The sequence below is a fragment of the Vicugna pacos genome, chromosome 2 (assembly GCF_048564905.1).
Source record: "Vicugna pacos chromosome 2, VicPac4, whole genome shotgun sequence".
In the NCBI taxonomy this organism is placed as follows: domain Eukaryota; kingdom Metazoa; phylum Chordata; class Mammalia; order Artiodactyla; family Camelidae; genus Vicugna; species Vicugna pacos.
This window is the reverse complement of record NC_132988.1, coordinates 81,758,056-81,782,355: the sequence shown is the minus strand read 5'-3', so window position 1 is coordinate 81,782,355 and position 24,300 is coordinate 81,758,056. Positions and strand designations below refer to the sequence as shown.

The 24,300-nt window shown below is 40.8% G+C and overlaps 1 protein-coding gene across 3 annotated transcripts in view; it reads right to left on the bottom strand.

Annotated features, from left to right (window-relative positions):
• Nucleotides 1-23,406, bottom strand: part of HERC5 (HECT and RLD domain containing E3 ubiquitin protein ligase 5) — a 37,797-nt gene extending 14,391 nt beyond the window's left edge. Inside the window, exons 1-14 of one of the 3 annotated variants that reach the window (XM_015250515.3) lie at nt 22,905-23,406; nt 20,625-20,745; nt 19,880-19,956; nt 17,244-17,465; nt 15,963-16,054; nt 15,567-15,697; nt 13,468-13,613; nt 12,288-12,364; nt 11,477-11,580; nt 10,136-10,195; nt 8,801-8,894; nt 5,881-6,070; nt 4,343-4,497; nt 315-428 (exon numbers count right to left, since the gene is read on the bottom strand). In XM_015250515.3, coding sequence (XP_015106001.2) covers nt 315-428; nt 4,343-4,497; nt 5,881-6,070; nt 8,801-8,894; nt 10,136-10,195; nt 11,477-11,580; nt 12,288-12,364; nt 13,468-13,613; nt 15,567-15,697; nt 15,963-16,054; nt 17,244-17,465; nt 19,880-19,956; nt 20,625-20,745; nt 22,905-23,199 — 1,878 coding nt within the window. In that variant the 5' untranslated portion in view covers nt 23,200-23,406. Of the gene's footprint in view, nt 1-314; nt 429-4,342; nt 4,498-5,880; nt 6,071-8,800; nt 8,895-10,135; nt 10,196-11,476; nt 11,581-12,287; nt 12,365-13,467; nt 13,614-15,566; nt 15,698-15,962; nt 16,055-17,243; nt 17,466-19,879; nt 19,957-20,624; nt 20,746-22,651; nt 22,723-22,904 lie in introns of those variants that run through there. The other 2 variants (XM_015250520.3, XM_031688325.2) reach the window with 2 other exon arrangements.
• Nucleotides 23,407-24,300: the final 894 nt, after the last annotated feature.

Genomic DNA, 24,300 nt, shown 5'->3' with positions numbered 1-24,300 from the left:
GGCACTCTCCATGGGTTGCTTGCCTGGTTGGTCCAAGCTATCCCTCCCAGTGGCAACCACTTTTCTCTCAATGCTCTGGCTACAAAACTGCACAGGTTTTGAGGGGCCTCCCCTGCTTTTCTCCTAAGCCCTGCTATTTCTATTGGGCAATTCTGCAGACTGCAAAAATTGGGGGGGAACTCTTGTGCAAAGTTATAGCACAAATGCCTATATTTTTTCTTTTTTTTTAACTGAAGTATAGTTGATTTACAATGTCATAAATGCTGTGTTAACTCACTGATGGTCAATACCCCCTTTAGATATATCATACTTACTGAGTTCATTTTCCAAGATGACCTTTTACATGCGTCTCCATAAAAATCAAGCCAGTGCGTGAGTTCATTTACTTTGAAGATATTTTCAGGCAATTGATATTTAGTCTGGTTTACCTTAAATAAAATAGGACCTGTGAGAAAGTTCTATATATAAAGACAATTTTGCTTAATGGCTTTAAGACTATCAGAATAAATAGCAAATTAAATACACTTTTAATGACCAGAATTAATAAGTTCTATTCAATTTCTCCACCACCAAAGCCCCAAACTTTCAGAAACATAGAGAATACCTAAGATTTAATAGTAGAAATTGATGGTATGATGATAAACTTCTAGTTACTTTTAATTCCTAGAGAAGTTTTAAAGAAACTTAAGTCCAAAGAAAATTAACAGTGTACTATGAATCCAAACTACTCTGGGGCCCGATATTTCATGCCGTGTTCTTCAGAGCTTAACGATGTACCATTTATAGATGTTTCCCCGGCAAGGCACATTTGGAACATTCCCCCCCTAAACTGTGGGGGAATTTCCCAGCCTTCCATCCCCAAGATGAGGAGGGCTTTTATGACATGCATGGAATGAACACCCTGGCACCATGCTAATCATCAGTCAGTGAAGACACTGATAAAGATACTGGATGCTCTGGACATGAGTAACCATCAGTATCTGGCCTGGTGGGCACAGCTCTGGCCTAAATGACTCATTCTCTGGAGGTCTTCTGAAGACCCCTCTTGGCTGTGTAAGACCATTCATCTGGAATATTCTTTCGGACTCTGGCCCAGACCCCAATGATCCAGGCCTCATAGGACTGCATGGGGAAGCTGTTTCACTCCTCTGACTATGGTCCTCTGGACCCTGCTGATCTCAGCCTTGAACTGCAAACAAACTTAGTATCCCCAGAGTCATTAAGAAAGAGGGTGCTTCATCTTCATGTATTCTTCTTGAAATGGGGGGGACCTGACAAATATTCTAATGTCGCCTATTAGAGTCAAAGGACAAAAGAGGACCCCTTCAAGACTTCTTTTGTTGCTGGTTCAGTATTTCTAGGAATTCTCTTCGTAAGTGGCAAGCTCATTACAATACACTTTCCCTGAGTTCTTCAGTAAATTTCTCAATTTTTCAATACCTGAATTATCTTTTGATTAATCTGTCATTTTTGTACAAAACGTTTAAAGATAGCCAAGAGCAGGCATCACTTTTTAGCAGTAGGGCAGACTTTTTTTTTTTTAAGAAGTATGATGGATCAGGCACTTTGATTCACTGGAAACAACCACAAATATGGGATACACTGTAAACCAACATTTTTTGGTGCAATACTGATTTTGTAAGTAGATATTTAATAACTAAGTTGAAAGTTAAATAGTTAAAAACTAAGTAAAAGTGGCCTTGAGAGTATTTGCCAAACCTGGTGAACTTGAGCTTCCGTTTCCAATAGCTGGGGCTTTCAGGAAAGGAGACAAAGCTCAGTTTCTGCTCAAGTAAGGGAACCTCACTTCGTCAATCTGGGACCCAAAAGGGCTAAACCATCAGAGAGAAACTAGAAATGAACAAGCTCTTTCCTTCACTCCTGCATCAACCCGTCTCCACCTCGACTCCAAGACCCTGAGGCAAACTGTACTTACAATGGTGCTGAGTTGGGAAAAAAATGTCGCCTACAGGATAATTACAAAAGTGCTCTCCGGAAAATTCACACTTCAGATTCATACCACCTGGAGATCTAAAAAGCTTCAAGCCAAAGTTTTAATCTTTCAATTAAATGCTAATCTTTAAATTAAAGACTAATTTAATAGTACCAAACTGGTGGTGTCTCCCAGCAGCCTGACAGAAGCAATTCTCCCTGAAGAGACCCAGCCCTGAAAGAATTCCAAAAGATAGAAGTTCCAAGGAAAATGAGCAGCACACAAGCGCTCACAAACGCACGCACGCACATGCAGAGTCACAAAACATATGATAATGAAGGAGCAGTGAGCAAGAGTCAGCAGAAACAAGACAGCAGAAACAAAAGACAGCAAAACGGACCAGCAAAGCCTTCCTGCCCTGTGTCTATGATGTAAAGGTCCTTGCTCTGGCCTTCCTCCAGCCAAACCCCTTCCCAAAAGGGGTCTGCAGAGTCAAGAAGACCTGTCTACATGCAGCCCACACATTCCCTTTGAGACTGAGCTCCAGAACCCAAGACCTGGAAATCCCTACCCAGATGTCTCCAAGTCAGCTCCAGGAGCTGCACAGGCCTCTCTCTGGGGAGCAGCCATGTCATAGGTGAGCGCACCCCAAGGCTCAAAGATTGGCTAAGGGGCGGCTGTTGCAGGAGGTGGGGACAGAACAAAGACACATGGACTGAGGTGCCCACAACTGAGCACGTGACGCCCCTGGTGTAGGATAAAACCAAGGCAGGAAAAGAAGGGCAGTGCAGCTGAGCCTCAGCATTCAGTGCAGGACTCTGTAAAGACTCAAGATTTCTAAATTCAAACCTAGTCTCCCTTGTCATTAGGAAGGTTTATTTGTCAAGGTGGAAGGATAACATATTTCATTTCATTCAACAGGCTGTCAGCTAGATTTCTAACCTTTAGACATGTAGTTTATGGGCCTCTGTTTGTACTCTTCCTCTGGTCCTGGCTATCATCTGTTAGAAGACTATCTAGGGCAGCTTCTGGGGCCAAATCAGGCCCTCCGCTTATTTGTAAAGTCTTACCGGACACAGCCATGCCCATTCATTTTCATGTACTACCCTGAGTGCAACAGCAGTGCTTGGTGGCAGAAACCACGTGCCTCACAAAGCCTGAAACATTTACCATCTGGTCCTTTCCAAAAAGAAGCCCTGCTGATCCCTGATTTAGGCTGGTAATTTAAAACCTTAAAGGGAAAAAAAGGTTTAAAACAAAACGCATGGAGTAAAGATTATAAAGGAATGGACTGACAAATTCATATTAAAATTAAGAACGTGAGTTCATCAAAAAATACCAAGACAAGCTACAGACTGGGACTTGATATTTGCAACACATACAACTGACAAAGGACTAGTATTCAAAATAAAAAGAACTCCTATAATTGATTAAAAAGAAGCTGAATACATTTAAATTGGGCAAAAGGACAGGCATTTTACAGAAGAGGAAATAAGCACTACAATTACAAACATGAAAATATGCTCTAATGCATTAGAACCAGGGAAATACAAATAAATTATAATTTGGCACCATTTCAATAATGGTACCAAAAATATTTTCCAAATTTTAAAGTCAGAGATGGAGCAATAGAATTCTCATCATCTCCTGGAGAGGATTTCAACTGGTCCAACCACTTTGGAAGACAGTTAGTCACTACCAATAAAGAACAACACAGGCATATCCTCCAACCCATCAGTCCTAAAATTAGGTATGGGAATTAAAAACTAACTCTTGACATGTGAACACCAAGAGATACGTACAGAAATGCTGACAGCAGCATGTTTTCTCATAGAGGAAGCCTCTCCTAAAAAAGAATCGCAAACAGCACATACTGTACATCCATCCGTACTGGAATGGATAACTGTGGTAGATTCACACTGTGGACTAGGACACAGACGTGAAAACGAAATAAACACAGGCGTAAGTATTAATCTGGATGAATCTATAACAACAAAATGTTGTGTAAGCAGCATGTATTCCATTCATATTGTATTTTGAAAACAGCAAAATTAAACAGCACAGTACCTAGAGACATACAAAGTCATAAAATAATAGAGAAGCGCAAGGAAATGATTCACCCAAAATCCAGGACCCAGCGACCTCCAGGAGGTGAGGGGATACAACCTGTGAGAGGACGTTTTCTTTTTTAACGTGGGTGCTAATCACACTGATACTTGTTTTACCACTTTTCTTTAAACCATACATAGCTACTATACACAATCCTTTATATGCATGACTTAATTCACAAAAACCACAATTTTAAAAATAGTGATATAAACTTAAATGTTTTATAAGCGTCTGCTTAAGATTCAAGCCAGGTGAAATCAAGGAAAATAAAGATACATGGGTTTCTAAAAGAACCCTTACCCTGTGCAGCTTTTTTAACATTTCTAGCAGAGCTTTAATGTGACAGTTATTCTCAGCACTTCCGTTCCAATAATGCAGCTGAGCAACGATGGCGTTTTTAAACATCTGGACCAGTGTGATGAAAGCAGATTCTTGCAGAGAAGCCCAATATTCCTCTGAGGGATACAAAGGTAAACAATTGTTAGCATGTAATGTCTCTTGGATTCTTAAAGGTAAAAAGTGGTCAATATTTTCTAAAACTGATAGAATATTTTCATATATATCATAGTTAAAAAGGCATATCCATAATGAAATTTTCAGTGAATACAACTGCAATTAAAAGTTTAGAATTTAATGTCCTTGAAAAAATTCCTTAACAGTAATAGAACCACAAACTTGGTCTAATTAATTCATGGAGGGGAAAACAGTGACAAAATTAGTCACTTTCTTTGCCTGGATGAAATAGCATATGGTATTAAAAGCCAGATTAAGAATTGCTTGTGATTACATGACTCTTTTTCTGCACTCCCACCATGAGTTTCTAACTCTTAAAAACCGTATTTCCAACTCTTAAAAACCATATTTCCGGGGGAGGGTATAGCTCAGTGGTAGAGCACATGCTTAGCATACACGAGGTCCTGGGTTCAACCCCCGGTATCTCCATTAGAAAAAAAAAATTTTTTTTAAATTTATAAATCGTATTTCAGCATTGTAAAAAAACAAAAACTGCTTTAAACTAGCTTTTAATCACTTACACTGTTATCTAAACTTAATAAAACATAAGAAAGAATGGACTTCCTTGGGCTGAATATGCTATTTGTGTAAAAAAAAAAAAATCTCTTATTAAAATCTAATCAAGCCTCTAGACCCATCTTCCAGTGTTGGAAATACCTGGAAAGGGGGAAACAGACAGACAAATCTAGATGTGGGACACTGTACAGGACAACTGACCTGGGCTCTTTTTTTTTTTTAAAAAGAAGGCTGTAATATACTTTTGAGGACAAGTGCAGAAATTTGAATATGGCCTAGATATTAGGTAATATTTCTGAATAATGGCTAATTTCACTAGATGTGATAACAATGTCATGGAATGCATGCATAATTACTATGGGTGAAATGTCATGATGTCTCCAAATCACTTTCAAATAATTCAGCCAAAATAAAACCTGTAATATCTGTAATCTGTACAGAGAGAGGAAGGACACACACATAACAGCAATGTTAACTGCTGCTGACTCTCAGGCAGAGAATGTCTGAGATCCACTGTACTTGTCTTTCAACGTCTGTACATGAAGTTCTTCCTAATGAAAAGCAGGGGACAAAGAACCTCATGACCAAGCCACATATGTATCATTTCAAGAACACTAAAAAGGTACTAGCACAATCTACCTTGGATGACCACAGTAACCATTACAGCATGTTCAGAATATGCTAAGAACATGAACTACAAAGCATGAATGTGTTTGCAATTATCTACCTAAGCTTTGCCGTTACTTTACTCGGCCTGCGTTTCCACTGAGGACAGTCATGTATATTCAAATGTAAATCAACAGTCTTACCCAGAACCCGTGATGACTGGTCACTCATTTTCCAAACAGCTTCAGCAAATGGAACCACCAGGCTCTCCCAGTTGTTATAATCATGCATCACGGGACATTCTGGGAGAAGGAAGAAAACTGCTAAAGCTTCTTGGTGTGGAGAATGAAATGGAAGACTTTTGATCAGATTTTCCCTGAGACACGTGGTTATCTGTGGTCAAAAAGGATCAGGGAAAAGACGCTCAAAACACAGCAGGAACTGGGTGCAACTTACTGTAATAAAATGAAGTGTAGAACCTGGACTTTTCATCCCACCCATGAAATTGGAACAGCCATTTAGACTTTCTAAAACCCATGTTTACAGCCCATCCTACCCAGCCTCCCAAATACCTAAGGTGTAGATATGTGACAAGTATTTTCCCATCTAATTATTGGGGTCCATGAAGGAAATCAAGAAATCACAAGTGCAAGATTCTGTTGGATGAAAAACAGATTCAGAACTAAAAGCAGCCCTACACATTCTACCCTCCAATTCCACTCTCACACCCCAATTTTTAAAGAGGAAAAATGTGTCAGAACCCAAAAAAGCACAATATAAAAACCAAAACCAAACAAAAAGCAACAATGAAAACTAACATGGTTTCCTATTATCTTCTCACAGAATCAGCTGTCTCGTCACAGACTCTCTCCACCGAACCCTAGTTTCCAGCCCTTCCACTCTCCTTATAGTTTCCCCAATTCAAAATGCAAGTGTTCACGAAAAAAAATTCAGCTGGAATTCTGAATTTGTATTTGTTACGTGGGCTCAGATAACTAATAATTTGCCTAAAAGCCCACTGAAATAAGCTAGTGTTTACACAGCACATCTTATTTGTCGGACACTGTGCTAAGTAATTCACATATATTAGGTCACTTATCCTTAACAGAGATGGCATTGTTAATCCAAATTTCTAAATGAGAACTCTGCAAGTCAGAGAAATTAATGAACTCAGGGTCATAGAGCTGAGTGAGAATCCCTCCTGGATCTTTCTGACTCCAAAGCGCAAACTCAATCACGAAATTATGAGATACAAGTTAAAATTCTTGTTATCTGTTTTTATATCAAAACATTATGTTGGGCTGCCACTACAAAGCTCAGTCTTCAGAGTTATGCATACCTGACAACTCCGCCACAACCCATCCCAATGGCAGACACCCCTCCTTCCTCTTTGCTCTTCTTCATCCACATCCCCGCACCTCCCCATCCTTCAGAACCACTGCAGTTCTCTCCAGCCAGTTACCCTGCGTCACACCCTGGGCCCTGGTGCACACCTCCCTTACTGCCTAGAATGTCCTTCCCTGGAGGCACCTGGTAAACTCCCACTTGCCCTGGGCACCTTGTTTTGAGTACTCTTAAGTGGAGCTGACCATTCCCTACCCTAGTAATGACTACATTTATTCACCCCCCCAAAAATTTATTTTGACCCACTAGGTTCTAAGCTAGGCTCTAGGGGAGACAGCGGAGTGTGAAACACCCAGTCTTCACGCTGACACCCGCAAGGAGGTACCTGCCTCCCTTACCAAACCATGAGCCTCTAAGGACCGGGAGCCTGCCTCTCTCCTGCTTCATCAGGAGTCTCATCACGGGGCCCTACACACAGCAAGGATTCGGCGCTTGCTGAATAAATGAAGGAATGCCCGAAGTCCGTGAATCCGTATCACAGACATCTCAAAATAGAAAGAAACATTACAGGTCTTCTGATCCAACTACTCCGTCTGAAACAAAGGGGGACTGCTCTACAATTATGTCACTTGCACCTTATATGACACTGCTATGGCACCACCAAGGTACAATCAGCCCTAGTGATGAACTGGTCCAACCTCTTCCTTCACGGATGCAGAAATGGCCTGTTTTTGGTGATCTTTCCACTGAGTGCTGCAGAGCCCTGATAAAGGTGTATAATTAGGGATCCACTTTACCTCTGACTCCTAATTGGGCAGTGGTTCTGCCAAAGTTAACATAACTAAACTTTCCAACTTCCCTTGAGAGAAAAGAGTGTGTGTAAGAGAGAGAAGTTGCAGCTGAGATACAGATGCTGCCTGTGACAGACAGAGGAAGAGGGCAGTGAGGGCAGGTGAGGGCGCCGAGAGCAGGGAGAGAGCGAGCGTGAGAGGAGAGGGAGAGAGAGGGAGACCCAGAAGCAGAAGGGAAGACCAAATGATGAGGGAGGGGGAGAGGGGTCAGGGGAGGGAAGAGAAGTGAAGGAGAGAGAAAAAAAGAACCAGAGCAAGACCTAGAAACAGACTGAGAGGATAACATGGAAAGTATCATCCCCTAGACCAATCAGTACAGTAGAACAGGAAAATAAATTAATAAAGGCTGCATCAGAAAGGGCTGCATTAACAAAGGAAGCATGTCTGAGGCATCTCCAAGTGGGAACCTAAAGACGGTAGTAACAGTGCTGAAACAAAGAAGCAACAATCCCAGAAAGACCGTTCTGGAAGCCACAGAAAAGGAGTGCGATGCAGCGAAACACAGGGAAGAACCCGGCAGCCCTTGGTGAGGGGGACATTCACATCAGAAAAAGTGTTCTCATTTCTACACTTATATTAAAATAATTGCAAATAAAATGTTCTTATTCTAGTGGACCAGTCTCAACAAATGTTTTCATCACCTTCCTAAACCCGAGTTGGAAACACTCCTTCCAGGAGCTTGCGTGCGTGCGTGCGTGCGTGCGTGCGTGCGTGTGTGTGTACAGATGAGCTCTGTAGACTGCTTGTAGCCCACGTGCCAACCATACCAACTACTCCACCCTAAGTGGGCAAGCCCTGAATGCTATCGGATATGCCACAGGGTCTCAGAGAATCTCTCAAAACACAATATTTCTTCTGAAATTTTGAGTTCTTATAAAAATGTTTCAATGTATTTTTCTTTTCTAAGTAACAATCCAGGGAATACCACCGTGTTAGTAATCCAGTCCTTTTGGGTTAACTTCTTAAAGGTGTTTCTTGCTATATTTAAGTCCAAATGAATAGACACCATTTCTCCAGCTATTCTGTGGAAGGAAGATAAATGAAAACGAGATGAATAAGTAAATGAAAAAGGATACTTCAAAATTAAATATTTTATTAGATTATCTATCCAGATGAAAAGTTTTTTCTAAAGCTTACTTCATCTTAAAAAAATTATTTTTCTCAGCTTTACAATAACTAAAAAAATTTGGCTGAATATGAAAACAATTGAAAATGTAGCTGACAACATATGATTATTTCCAAAATGTCAAAAAATATCAAGGCTTCATTAACAATATGTTTGCTATCTGACTTTAACTCACATGTTGTCTTAACTTAAATGAGTAATCAATCAATATTTATTTTCCAGTGAAAAAAAGGTAAGTTTTTCTCACTTCAGAAAAAAATGATCATTTCTCCCAGTTACACGAACTATATAAGCAGGGACCAAAAAAGGGGTTTCAGAGCAGTAAATTCTTAGTATTCCAATAAAAAAATTACTAATGAAATTAACCCAAGAATCACAATCTATACTATACTGAATATACTGTCTAAAAATAGACACATTATTTGTAAAATAATACATATATTCAGTGTCTAGAAGCAGAAAAATTCAAAGAAACCTTAGTATCTTACAATAAGGAAATAATCAAATTAAGGTATATCCTTCCCATGGAATACCATGCAGCCATTAAAATAATGTTACTGGAAAATACTGAACAATATGGAAATTGAATAAAATGGAAAATGGGCAAATATATTAAGTGTAAAGCCATGTATAAAATAATATAATCCCATTTTTGTAGAAGAACACATTTGCATAGAAAAATATACATAAATATACATGCTAGCTATTACGCTTAAATGGTGAATTCTGGCTGATTTTCATTTTCTCTTTGTTTCATATCTGTATTTTTGATATTTTCTACAGCAAGCATATGTGTGCTTTTGTTAAAAAAAGTAATTTTTAAAAACAGATAAAGACAAAGATAATTATTTTACCATCAAACCTTTTTTTTTAAACTTTTTTTTAAAATTGGGATATAACTGACATATAACATAATCTAGTTTAAGGTGTGTACAACATAACGCATTGATGTATGTATAGTATATATTGTGATATGATCGCCACACAGTTATAAGTTTTTTTCCCTTGTGATGAGAACTTTTAAGATCTATTCTCTTAGCAACTTTCAAATATACAATATAGTATTATTAACCACAGTCACCATGCTATCTATACATAGTGTTTTTAACAGAATTTTAACTTTATTATATATATTACCTTTCCCTTAAGAAACTTCCAGTCAGACACGCAGTAGATGAAAATATCTCTCTGATTTCCCTAGATCAGGAATAAAATGGTGGTTAAAACAAATCAGAGTATGACTCCTTACAGCAGGAAACAGGATAATAAAACATCTTATAATTGTCATTCAAAATTCTTCCTCTGTCTCCGATTTATCTGCATATTGCCATGGGCATCTGAAAGTCTATTTCATTTGCTAAATCTCAAAATTTCAGAGGCAAACACAGGGAATAAAAAGATATGTACTCAGAGAAACCACAGGGAAAGAAAAGAAAGAAGGCTTGACCGAGGGTCAGTGTTTTCTTGGACAAATAAAACATTCCCAACCCACCTGGCTTTCCAAGCCCTATTTATTTCTATTCCACTTAGGTGGAAATAAAAAAAAATTATCAGAAACAAAATGGAGGGAGGTACACTCAGGGCCATCTTAGAAGTAATTGCACCAATAGTTCTCTATCATTTGTGCTCTGCAAGTTATGATGCGGGCATTTCTTATAACCACATTCTAGAAATAGAAAGTGATACCTAAAAATGTCTCTAAAGGAAATGCCTGTAAAAATGAGAATAACCTTTACAGATGGTAGGAATTCTCTCATTTAGAGCAAGGTTGCCCAAGCTGTCCACCTGTAAATATTAGCTCAACAAACAAGAAGTTCCAAAATCAAACAGGGCTGGGAAACTGTAGGCTCTATTTCCTGCTCAAAGTCACAATTACGCAAACATATCAAAGGCCCAGAGAAGTCCTGCAGTAAAGAAAGGTGCCCTCATGGAGCTTATGTGCTAGTTGTGACGGTTAATTGTATGTGTCAACTTGGCCAGTCCGTGGTACCTAGAGATTTGACCAACCATCAATCTAGATGTTGCTGTGAAGGTGTTTTTTAGATGAGATTAACATTTAAATCAGTAGACTCTGAGCAAAGCAGATTATTCTCCATAACGTTGGGTGAGCCTCATCCAATCAGTTGAAGGCCTTAAGAGAAAAAGTCTAAGGTCTCCTGAGGAAGAGGGAATTCTGCCTCCAGACAGCCTTGGGACTCAAGCTGCAATATCATCTCTTCTCTGGGTCTCCAGCCTGCTGTCTTGCCTTACAGATTTTGTATTCACTGCCAGCCCCTACCACTGCATGAGCAATTCCTTAAAATCTCATTCTCTCTCTCTCTACACATACACACACACACACACAACTGGTTCTGTTTCTCTGGAGATCTCTAACTAATGGACCACTAAAATCTTGCATCTCTGCAGTGTGCAGAACCAGCTGGGGAAACAATGCTCTAGAGAGCTGTATGAGCAGACCATTAGACACATGGAGTGTACCTTTTTGTATTTTGCCACCGTTTAGTCCCCACATCAGCAATCCATCTCTTCACAGTGCCTTCATTCAAGGTAGGAATTTTCCTCCTCAGATTAACATAGGAATTCTATAAACAAAAAAGTAAAATATAGTACTTTAGACACAACAGAAACAGGTATCCAACTTTCAGGCACCTTCTAAGGATAGAGAGTGATACTCACAAGTTGGATAATATGGCTCTGGAAAATCAGGAAGATTCTACCAAGGTGCAATCAATCATTTGTCTGGTTGCCAATTTCCTGCCCAAGGAGGCTTAGATTCAAAGTAAATTTCTCTGAATGCCCCAATACTCACTTTATACAGGTATGATCAGATTAAACTGAACATGAGACAGCTTTGAGTGGGAAGATTCTAAAAGGACTGGGTACAGAAGTAGGAGGAATTCAGTTTGCCTGAAGTAGGATGAGTAGGTTATGGACTACTTATTCAAAAGCCTATGAATCTTGCATCTGTTTTTAGTACTAGCTGCAAAGTCACTTCAGAATGCCAACCTACTGGCTCACTAGAACCCTGACCAAAATGCCATTGGCAAGGAGCCTCCCAAAAGGTAAGCAGAGTCTAAGGAAATCTCACTTATCTGACACACAGGGCAAATCTGCTGACTTTTATGAGTAGTTATGTATGTAGTTTAGACAATAAAGGGTCAAGAATGTCTACCCATCCCCCAGAAGTCAGCCTAGTAACCTGATGATTTTGGAATTCACCAAATCTAGATTCTGGAACCTTCTGTTTTGCTTAAAATACATTATGAAATTTCTAAAGATCTATTTTTACCTCTTTTTCCATCCAAAGCAAAATGCTTTGATTCCCTCCAGCAATCATTATTAACTCCTTTTCTGAGGTGCGGCTTTCTGAAAGGGATTTACAAAAAATAAGAGTTTAGAAACTCATTTGGCACAAATATATACACTCAATCTAAATAATTTCAGATGCTTCTTAAATTTAGTCCTTTTATCTTTCTGACAAAGACTCAGTTCACATCCATAAAGCAGAAATATGTATCTACTTTAGGGTGAAGTCTAGTTGGTAAACAGGTGATTTGTAAGGTTGACATGTGGTATCAGTTTAATACACATAATTAATATAAATGCTCATCTATATAAAACACAGTCAAACAAATATTTGACTAGTTAACTCTTCCCTGGTTTAATTCAGCTCCTGTTACTAAAAACCATATTCGACAACTCAAGATTTAATCAATGACTATTGGCTGTGAAGAATGTAAGTACTTCAAAAGTCCATGTAAGTGGTTATAAGAAACCAAATATAATATATGAACTGCTTAAGGAAATAACCCTACTATTCATTTCTCCAAAAGAACTGAGAGTTTGATACTCCGGGTTACCACTAAGCTTTCAGAAACAAGCAATCACAGTGCTCAGAGGCACTTGAATAGTGGAATGTTTCACAGCCAAGAGCTGAAGTTACACAGGGCACAGTTCAAATCCAGCCAAAGCACCAGGTAGGGGCTAATTCCGAACTCTCCAGGTCTCTGTACCCTCCAGTAAAACAGGACTGAGAGCACACACTTTCCAGAACTGTTTAAGGACAGGTGAGACAACACACGCAAGTACGAGGCACAGTTCCGGTGCCCGGCGTACGGCAGCTGCTCGGCACGCGGAGAGGTCTGTATCGCCATGGGATTAACAGGGTCCCTCGTACGCTGGAACCAGAGGCTGCACGGGCCCCTGGACCCACACAGTCTGTTTTATATTGTATCATTTTAAGTCCACATTAATCTTACTCTGAAGGGCTAAGAGAAAATGAATGGTCATTTTGACTTAAGGAATCAGATTGAATATTTTCAAGCTGTTTACAAGTACAAAAATGAGCCAATGCCTAGAAAAACTCCCTCCGTAGTCATACATCTTTTTTCTTGCACATTACACACTTGGAAAAATCAGTTTCTCAACAAAGGTATTTATGCCAAATCCTGTGCTCCTACAGGATTTACCAAATTTGAGCTCTTCATTTGATGACAATTTCATGGGAAGTGGTATCAGCTGATTGTGTGTCCCACCGTTTCCCAGTTGTCCTTCTTTTCCAGAACCAAAAGAAAAGACCTTCCCCAAATCAGAAACAAAGGCAAGTGTGTGCCGCCTGTTAAATAAAAGCACATACAGTCAATTCTCAATGATCCACAGTGATGAGAGCACGCAGCTACATAGGTAACGGCAGAAATTAGGAGACCCAGTGAGGGAAACTAGTTCACCAACTCCCAGTGGGTGAAATTAGCCACCTGGAAACTAAGAAATCACTAATGTGTGGCTGAGACGATTTGGGAACCCTTAAGTCCTCTCAAGGCCACCACGCTGCACCTTGGCAAATGATGTTCCCTTTGTCAGAACAAACACCTCCTCTTGTCTTCCACTCCTTTTTTAAGCCTTGGCTTGAGTCACCACCTCCTACAAGCCATCTCTGAGTCCATCCTCTTCCCATCCTAGAAGATGGAATTAGGTGATCCTCTCTGAATCCACACTCTATTTCCCAAAGACCTTTATCTTACTGATTTGCCTGATGGCTGCTCCCACTACACAGATGTGTAAGTGAAGAATTTCGCCTCACTCAGAGGTCTGGCAAACTTTGTCCTCAGTTCCTGGGAGGTAATGTCTAAACTCTTAGAATTTCCCAAGGGACAGAAGTGTCTTTGTTATTCACTGTAGGCCAATAAGGCCACACCTAATAGTTTACCCAGGGGGTCATGGAAGGCCCCTCCAGCTGTACATAAGCCCAACCTCTGGGCAGATGAGGCTGGAGACTGAGTTCAGCCATATGGGCAATGACTCAATCAATCACAAGGAAGCAATGAAACCCCAATAACGATCATGGACTTGGGTGAGCTTCCCTGTTTGGCAGTACTCTTCACAGCCATGTATCAGGCTGGGAGGAGGCGACAATGTCCATGGGTTGAACGGGAGAGGACACCAGAATCTCCTCATTTGGACCCCTTCTAGTCTCTGTCCAATGCATCTTTTCCTTTGAATGGTTCTACTTTATGTCCTCTTCTTACAATAAAAATGACCTTCAGTATAACAGCTTCCAGTGAGTTTTGTGTCTTTCCAGTGAATGCTCCTCTCTTAGTAGGGGTACTGCCCTGGTTTGCATTAAGACATCCCTAAAGTGATGGCTCTTCCTGTAATACATGCAACTCAGAGGAATGTGTGTTATGATAAATCCAAAGCGGTGACAATGTTCCTTTGATTAATGCAGAGATACTGAATACAGGGAATCATACCATCCCAATAAGCTAGTCTACTTTAGGAATATCTATTTATGTAATTTTACTCCAAGATCTTAAGAGAATATGTGTATAGACTGAAAGTACATACACCAGTTTTTTATAGTAAAGGTTTGTAAACAAACAAATGAACCCAACATTCAGATACAAAATGAATTTGCTTGTGTTTAGTTAGGAGAAAATTACCCAAAAGAGGAATAAATTTATCTGTGTGACTATTTCTTAACCACACCCAGACCCATTATCCCACTGGTGAGAAGTGGGCTGATGTTCAAAGAAGAAAATTGTTAAGTAAATCAAGGTGTTTGAGCGAATTTTTTTACTTTTGTTTTAAAAACAAGACCTGTGAAAATCAAACTTTAAATAACATTCTATTCAAACCACCACTGACTTTGTCTTATACTGTGACCACTCTGAAAGAATCACGGTATGTTGGCCCTGGAGGGGTGTGTGAGAGTGATTACATCACTGAACAATCCTTTCTAATACATGTCTGTCTATTTTTTCCCCAATAAATGATAACTTATTTTTCTTAAAGACAAAATGCATCTGAACCATTACAAAGGTATTTCACTAAAGGAGCAAAAGAAAGTAAACATATCTGCTCATAAAAAAAAAATCAATAAAAACAAATATATATACTAAAATAAAGATTTATTATGATTATCTAATAATGTAAATTAAGCATCTTTACCTATCTAAAAATGTTCGATACTTTTATCTCAATCAAAGAAACTGATGGAAATTTTATTAAACTACCTATCTAAATTTATTGTATATATTTCATCAATTTTCACTGACAGTTTGCAACTTACCTTCCACATGCTATCTGGGTCACTCTATTCCCAATGAGCCCAGTCACCAAACAGGGTTTTAACTCATTCTGTGTTGAATTGTGACCGAGTTGCCCATATTTTCCAGCACCAAAAGTGAACACCAGCCCACCCTAAAGAAAGGGAACTTCATATCAGATTCTAGAGAAACAGGACACAGAAGTAACACTCACCAATGCAAAGGTATCTGTGAATAATTAATAAAAGCACCGTCAAAAGCAAAGACCTCCAATTACCAGGAGGCCAGTGCTGCATGTGGGAAGTGGCGACCCTCCCTCCCTGGGAAACACTAACTGCCCACATCTCCATGTTCCAGTGCCTTCCCCGCCACAAGGCGTCCTTCCGGAATTACAGTCAATGGGACAAGGGTACACGCACCTTCGTGAGCAAGGCACTGTGAGAGCCGCCACAAGCGAGAAATTCAATTGTCTGATTGTCCAGCGCTTCAATGAGGGCAGGAGAGTCTTTATCTGTGCAAGGGAAGGAGAGTTCACGTGACCAGAGGAAATGCCGAACTTCACACCGGAGTCCTGCCACTGATAAGTACCTGGGCGACCTCCTCTCGGCCCAGCACCGCAGCCCCCAGCACATTCTGACGAGGAAGGCTCTACCCTGTCGGTATGTTTAAGTCTCCAAGTGGAGGTACAGCCACACTGGGGCCTCACCAATGAAAGTGTCAAGCCACTTCCCAGAGCCCATTCTTCTCTTTTTAACCTGACTTAATTAGCTTTCCCTGCAGTATTTCTGGTTATTTCCAGTTTCCACAGAGATCACCCTTTCCGTGAACATAAAGATTCCTTGTTTCTTTCAAATTCTCAACTTACAGGGTCCTTGACTCACACTACCTTTTTTTCTTTCATGATTATTTTCTTGTCCAAGCACTTAAGAGATTCAGCAAAAATAAGTTCAAGTGTCTTTTAGTCCTTTTCCTCCTTCGAATACTGTTCTAACCCTGACTTACGGGTTCTCCTGAGTAACTAGCATTGGGCCACGTCAGGCAGAAATGCAGAGTTTGACCAGAAAGCCGGGAGGTAATGTGTACATCACCACACCTGAAAACTCTATTAATAAAGTGTTTGGGAGCATCAGAAACATTGCCACCTGCTTTGTGGAGGTAGCTCAATAATGCGAACTACTTTTTTTTCGTGTGTGTGTGTGTGTACAGATGTAAGCCATGCCTTATAGAATAAAGTTAGAATAGGTGAGTTTTTAAATAGACTTTTAGTATCCTTTTGTCATGACATAATTTTACTAACAGACATTTAAGTGCACAGGTACCTTGACGGTCAATTCATCCAAACTCATCACTTTACAAAAAAAAAGAAAACAAGACCTAGAGAAAAGTGAAGTGACTCAGGTAGGCCCTGCAGTTAGTTAACTTTGGAGTGGGAATCAGAGCCCAGGCATTCCGACCCCCAGTCCAACGCTCTCTCCTTTCTCCCACTCGGCCCTGACACGTGTCTCAATTACAGCCATGACCTCCACATCGTGCATGTCTTTGAGACCGATCCTGCCCTGAAGACAGAGGGATGACCAGGAAGAACAGTGCAAATGAGACTGGGGATTTGAACCATTTCTGATAGGGAGGTCTGGGTTAAATCCATCTCTTATCTAAGAAATACACGTGTTGATAATATAAATTTGAAAATGTTTCCATACTGTCGGTGTGGCCCAGGCCCAGCTGTCCAAAATCATTTCTTCCCCATGAGTAAACGTTTCCGGACATGGATAAGGCCAGGCTGTGGGCTTCTCCCGCAGAAATCTGAACCAAGGGGACTCCCGACAGGTGCTCCACAATCTGCGGTGTGGGGGTTGAGGGACATTCACTTCCAACTCCGAGCTGGCCGTGTAAGTTCTGGCCCCACGCAAAAAGCTCACCACCTTGACATAAACAAAGAAAATGCTATCTTAGTAAGTTTAAAATGCAGCAGACATCACCCTAGGACATTATATATGTTATCCACACTATAACATCACAATCTCTTCCATTCAAACTGACAGGACTTCTCAGATCTCCTATGTCTCAGTCAGAAAAACTAGGAGAACCTTCCCTTTAGCAGTAACAGTTACACTTCCTTACCTCCTACTCAAAGGGTAGTGCCATGAACTGAATGTGTGTCCCACCAAAATTCCTATGTTGAACTTCTAACCATCAGTGTGATGGTATTAGGAGGTGGGGCCTTTGGGAGGTGACGAGAATTAGATGGGGTCAGGAGGGTGGAGCCCTCGTGAATGGGATTAATGCTCTTATAAAAGGGACCCCAGAGAGCTCTCGCTGGACTTCTCCATCTGTAAGACTGGCCCTCACTAGACACTGAATCTGCTGGAACCCTGAACTGGAATTCCACTTCCAGAATTGTGAGAAATAAATGTCTGCTGTTTAAGCCACACAGTCTATTTTTGTTCCAGCAGCCGAATGAACAAAGACAGATAGAAAAAAGCTATCTGAACATATTATAATGAAATTCAAGAAATACTTATTTTTAAAAATCCACAGGATGGGCCTATGAAAGACAGTAACATTCTACATTTGGGAAAATAAGACCTAAAACTACTGTTTTCTTTTTCTCCCCCCTCAAGTGCCTGAAGATGCTAAATAAACAACTTAAAAATACACTTGAAACAGGGGGATGAGTATAGCACATGGTAGAACGCATACTTAGCACACATGAGATCCTGGGTTCAATCCCCAGTACCTTCATCAAAAAAACAAATAAACCTAATTATCCCTCAAAAAAACCCTCCCCCTGCCAAAAAAAAAAAAAATTGAAACGACAGCACAGTATCTTGAAAAAGTCAGCATCATCTTCCATTTAATTGAATATATGAAACATATTTTTAAAGAAAAGTTCTCAGATGTTATCTAACAGAGAGGGTAGTATCTACTGGAGTCTGAAAAAGCCTATCAGAAAATTAACAATTACTGAGCACCGCTTTGCAAGATTCTGTGCAGGACCTGGTGGGAGGCAGAGATTTTCCTTCTAACATAATTATCTCGTGCCTACCAGCCACCAAGAATTTAATGATGAGCAGGATCAGTTCCCTTTCTTGCTTTCCCAACTTTCATTCTCCCTAGACTGTGATTTACCGATAATAAACCCTGAACAAGATCCCGGGCTTCTTGAAGGCAGAGTGTGTCTATTTCATCTTCACAACCTGGGCATGGGAGATACTCAAAATGAAGTATCTGTTCACAAATGGGTGAAGGCAAACAACCAGTTTTTTCCAAGTTTACTCACTCAGACCTTAACAGGGCCTTCAATACAGGTCAAATACTTGATGATTTACTTCACTTGAACCCCAGCTTCCATTCAGTTTATGTTTATATCTGTGATATATATTTAAAAAAAAATTTCCTGGACCCTGAATTCCCTTCTAGCACCTTCCTGTCTTAGTCCTCCATGGTCAAGTTTCTTCAGGAAATAATCCACATTCACCACTTTCCTTTTCCACCATTACAGTGTCTGATAAGACATAAGAAGTTAACGAAGGGGTGGGGAGAATCCCTGAATGCAAAAAGTAATGTTAAAGCACGTCAGGGGCAAGCGAACTGGCCATAAAAGCAGACCCGAGGGACTGTGAGCTCCCACCATGGAGCCGGAAGAGCACTAGGAAAAGGGAAAGAAGTTATGGAAAAGGACCCTCCTGGTCCTGACTCCACAGAGGATGATTTTGATTATTCTGAGTATTTTCATTGTTTCCTGTTTGAAAAATAAAACACATGGAACTGTGGAAATAAATCTCCAGGCTCAAGGTGGAGCCGTCCCGGCCGTGTCAGCAAACTGCTCTCTGACGCTCCCGCTGACCAAAACGCAGCACAGACCCAGTCTTCAAGCCCCGAACACCAAGGCCACCCCGGGCTCTATTTCTTCATTCCTTGATCTTTCTAAATAAGGTCAGATATGCCACCTCAGCCGATCATGCCCTGCTGATAAAGCTTCTAACACTCTGTGAAACTCGCCCTCGCCCAAAACCCCTGAGGGAGAGTCCTCCACTGCTTGTGAGCACAGTACACTCTCAAGCTGTGGGTCGCTCTCCCTTAAATAAAGTACTAAATTGTTTTCATTCTGTCATTAGACAGAACAAAATGTAGGCACAGGAATTATGGAGACCTGAAGGTTTTCTAGGTCTGAGAAATATCTCTAATTTTGTGTCTCTTTTAAAAGTGCTCTGGATCATATCAAATTCAAAACCATATTTCTGTCCTGTTACAAAGTGAAACAGATACATTCTACTAGTTTTCTACACACAGACATTTCTTTGCTCTAAAAAAAATTCATATTCCAGAAAAGTACCTTTTGCGAGTGCAAGAGAATGATAGTCTCCACATGTGATCTGAATTATACTTTTTTCTTGTAAAATGCACTGAAACCTGATCAAAGAAAATATATTTTATGTCGATCACATAATGAAAAGTCACAACATTGATGTAAGAATTACTAACTGTATTTAATTAGGATTGAAGCTCAAGAAAAATGTCAACTTTACTGCTTCACATTCAGCCATCTAAAATTATTATAAAAATAATATACATTTTAATTAGTAGTTTAAAAGGCAAATAACATGCATTATAAAACTATAGTATGAGGATTCTAAGACTCACAAACAATAATTTGATGATACAGGAATATTACAAGATGTAAGTAAGGTCTAATTCACATAATCTACCAGGAAAAAGTCTCACAAATCATTCTGTGATAATACGTTTTTTTACTAGTCTGAAAACTATTTCTGTCAGTCTAACATGGTATTAGTGTGAGGGTTGATTGAGTTAATGAATTTGAAAGTCCAATCTGGGGCTACATGGACTAATCAATCATTTCTGTTAAATGCCAAAGTAACACATGGTACGTGCGCTAGGAGACATAAGTTGATTTACAGTTTACTGATAGAATTCACAGATTAGTTCAGAATTCACTGATTACTTAAGATGCCACTATATAAAGCAGGGGACAGAAATCATAATTTTCCTACAAAAATTATGATTGCCTTTGAGTAAAGTTTAAATAATTTTCAATAAAAGAAAAAAATTTTTCCTACCTTGCGTGTTCCATGCTATAGTTGTACTCAAATGGTTTTCCGTCTGAGGACAGAATCAGCATGTGCTCCACTCCTTGGTCCATGGAATGTATCTTCATCTTTTTTCCTAACTTAATGCACTCTGCAGAGCAAATCCAACCAGGAACTATCATCACTCTGACTGTTGCCCACTATTATTATTAATTTCATTACAATACACTTAAAACACCTGGAAAAAAATTTCACCTAGACAACTCTTGACTTAACATGAACTTCTCATTAAAGAAAATTCAAGAATGGAAAGCAGACAAATGAGCAATAACCGGTGCCTTGACAACGGATTTTTTTAATTTGGGAAAGCATTGATTCATACTTTGTTTCAAATTGAATGAATATACCTTTAATATAGCTAATTAAATATTTGTTTTTAGATTTCTGTTTAATAAGTTGAGAGAGAGAAATTAAATTTGAAGGGACAGAAATGAAGAAGTCTGCAAAAAATATAACAACATAGCTTATTTTAGGAGTAAATATATTGTGCATTCTGAGATACCCTCTTTCCAAAAAAAACAAAGCAAATAACAATAGCCCCTCCTGACAGCTCCATATAGAAGCCAAGACCTATAGTCTTAAAAGGAAGAATTGTCTTTGGGAGATTATACTTTAAAAGGATGTTGTTAAAAGAATTTTTATTGGCATTAGAGCCTATTTAGCACTTTCTAAAAGTTAAAGATTTAAAACCGTCCACTAGTTACCACGTACTCTTATTTGTTCGCCAAAAAAAGTAGGAAAGGTTTGGGACCATTTTCTCACTTTTCAGTTTCAACGAAATAAAATCTATTCATGTAAAAATAGCAAAGCACAAACCACTTCATAATACAAATGCTAAAAGAACTGAAACAGGTTGGCAATAAAGAAAAATGGCCCAACAGATTAAAGTCGTTTAGAGATGCAGCATTTCAAACCAGTTACAAAACAAAACAAAAACAAAAACATAAAAAAAAAAAAAAAAGAAGAAGGGGTATTGGGACACTGGGTTAGCCATTTTGGAGAAACAAATTAATCTAGATCCCCCTACGTCACTACTCATATCAAAATAATTTCCAAGTCCATCAAAAATTTTAAGTTTAAAAGTAAAAGCTTAAAATTACTATAAAGATGAGAACATTAAAAAAACCCAAAAACCTTGAAGGGAGGGAAATTGCCTAGTGGTAGAGCGCACGCTTAGGATGTACGAGGTCCTAGATTCAATCCCCAGTATCTCCATTAAAAAAAAAAGAAAATCAAAAAAAAAGAAAATTAAAAAAAAAACTTGGACTGTGAACAGCTTTCTAACATGACACAAAGTCCATAAGCCTCCTTAAAATAAAAAACTGACGTAGGCCAAAAAATAACATCAATTAAAGGCAAGCTGGGAAAAATTTTACAACATATATGACCGACATATTGTTACTCTTACTCAACATTCAAAAACTCTTCCAAAAAATACTTAAAAGATTAACAACTCAATTTTTTTAAAGCCAGGCAAAAATATTAATGAGACAGTTCACCCCGTCAAATATGCAAATGACCAACAGAAAAAAGATCCTCGACTTCGCTCAAGTTGAAAGCAAAACGAACAAAAAGTAAAATATTTTCTTCACTCAGACGGGCAAATTTTCCAAGATTAAGAGTGTGGCGAGCTGCTCCACCCCCGTAGAATCGAAGCCACAGCATCTGACCTAATCCGTACAGAGATTACCACAGAGAAACGCAACTGAAAGCGCTCTTTAAATTGTTTGCAAATAGCATAATCACTGAGAACAAGATAAGGTAAACAAGGTTCTCCCAAAATCGGAGCGGGTATGTTCTAAAAAGAAGTGAAAAACACGCTGAAAAGAAACCAATGAAAGAGGCAGCCTGGCTAAAATGAGATGCTGCCTGGCTAAGATGAGACTCCCTCTCTCCGCACGGCGGACTTCTCGCCAGCACCCTGCCCAACTCCAAGTCCACTGGGAACGGGACTAGGGGAGCTCAGGGAGGCTGCACGCGCCAAACACGAAAAAAACCTGGGCCGGTCGCCTTTCTGACGTCCCCGCGGACTTCTGCGGCGTCGTGTCCCTTTTTGAGTCTCCCTTGCCGTTTGCAGAAGGACCGCACACCCACAAGCCAGGCCACTCGGGAGAGAAGCGTCCGTGCCGGCCGCGACCCCGACGCCGAGCGCGACCCCGACCCGCAAGCGCGGACCCCGGCCGCCCACCTCACTCACACCCCCAAGCCCGAGGCGGAAGGGCCGAGCGGACGCTCCCCGGCCGCACTCACTCGGCTTCCTGGCGCCGTCGCTCTCCGCCAGCAGCTGGTGGACCTCGATGCCGGCCCCGCCACGCTCCAGCACCGCCAGGCGCCCGTGCGTGCAGCACATCTGGCGTGTCGCCTCGGTCCTCCGGGACAGCGCGCTGCGGAGTCCGGCGGCACTGGGGAAGAGCCAGAGCCTCGAGCCCCGCGGCTGTGCGGGACGGGACGCGAGGGTCCAGGATGTGGGGGGCCTAGACGCGGGGACCTGCCCGGGCGTCGAACCCGCGCCGCCCGGCGAACTCTTCTGTGGCCTCTGCTCCATCGCCGCTTTCCCGGGCTCCACGGCCACGCCTCCTCTCTCCGGACCTTCGGAGGAGACAAAGGGCCAACCTGCCGCGAGGCAAGAGGAGAGAGGGAGACGGCCAAGGCCTGAGAGCGTCCACTGGCCCCGGACGTCGCGGTGCTGAGCCCGAGCTGGCGGAGCGCTCTGCGGCGTCGGGGAACCGCAGCCTCCCTGCCCCGCCCCTGCCCAGACGCCCGGCTGCCAACGTGCTGTTTGGGGGCGGAGCCGGCCGTTCCGGGAGAAATGAAACTGATTTTTTTTTTTTAAGGGGACGGCATCGAAAAGGAAAGAGAAAGGGAAACTCGATCGATTCAAGACTGGGCTGGAAGGCTGCCAAAGTAAACAGGATGCTGGCAGATGAAGAGGTGAGTGGACAGGGCTAAGAAAGTGTCCCGGGCGGGCAGTGTCCACCTGAATTCCTGAACCAAATGGCTTTCGAGGAAACACTGCAATTCCGCTAGGAGGAGCCCTGACACAGACGGACTTGCAGAATTTCCAGAAACTATCGTGGCAAGGAAAGCTAAAGTTTGTTGAGCATTCTGTTCCAGGCTCTGCCACAGGATCGCGATGAAAGTGACGAAGAGAACTAGCAGTTAGTCCCACAGGCCACACTGAGGTGCCTGCGACCAGTGATCTGCTTTGGGTCAATGTATTATTTTTGCCTTTTCTAGGATTTCTTACAAGTGGAATCAAACGTCTGCAGTCTTGTGTGTCTGCCTTTTTTCACTTAGCATAAGGCTTTAGAGATTCGTCCTGCTGTGTTTCATCAGTAGTTCCCTGTTTCTTGTTGTTGAATCATATTCCATTATACGGAAATAACCACAATTTCTGTATCCATTTACCAATAGGCGGGTATTTCAGCCCTTTCCAGTTTGGGGCTACAATGAATAGAGGTGCTATGAATATTTGTGAACAAGTCTTCCAGTGGATAAATGTTTTCATTTCTTTGGCGTAAATACCTAAAAACGGAGTTGCTGTATCAAATGCTAAGTATAGGAGTATCATTATAAGAAACTGCCAGACTTTTCCAAAATACTAAACTACTTTGCATTCCCTCCAAGCAATTTATGGGAGTTCCAG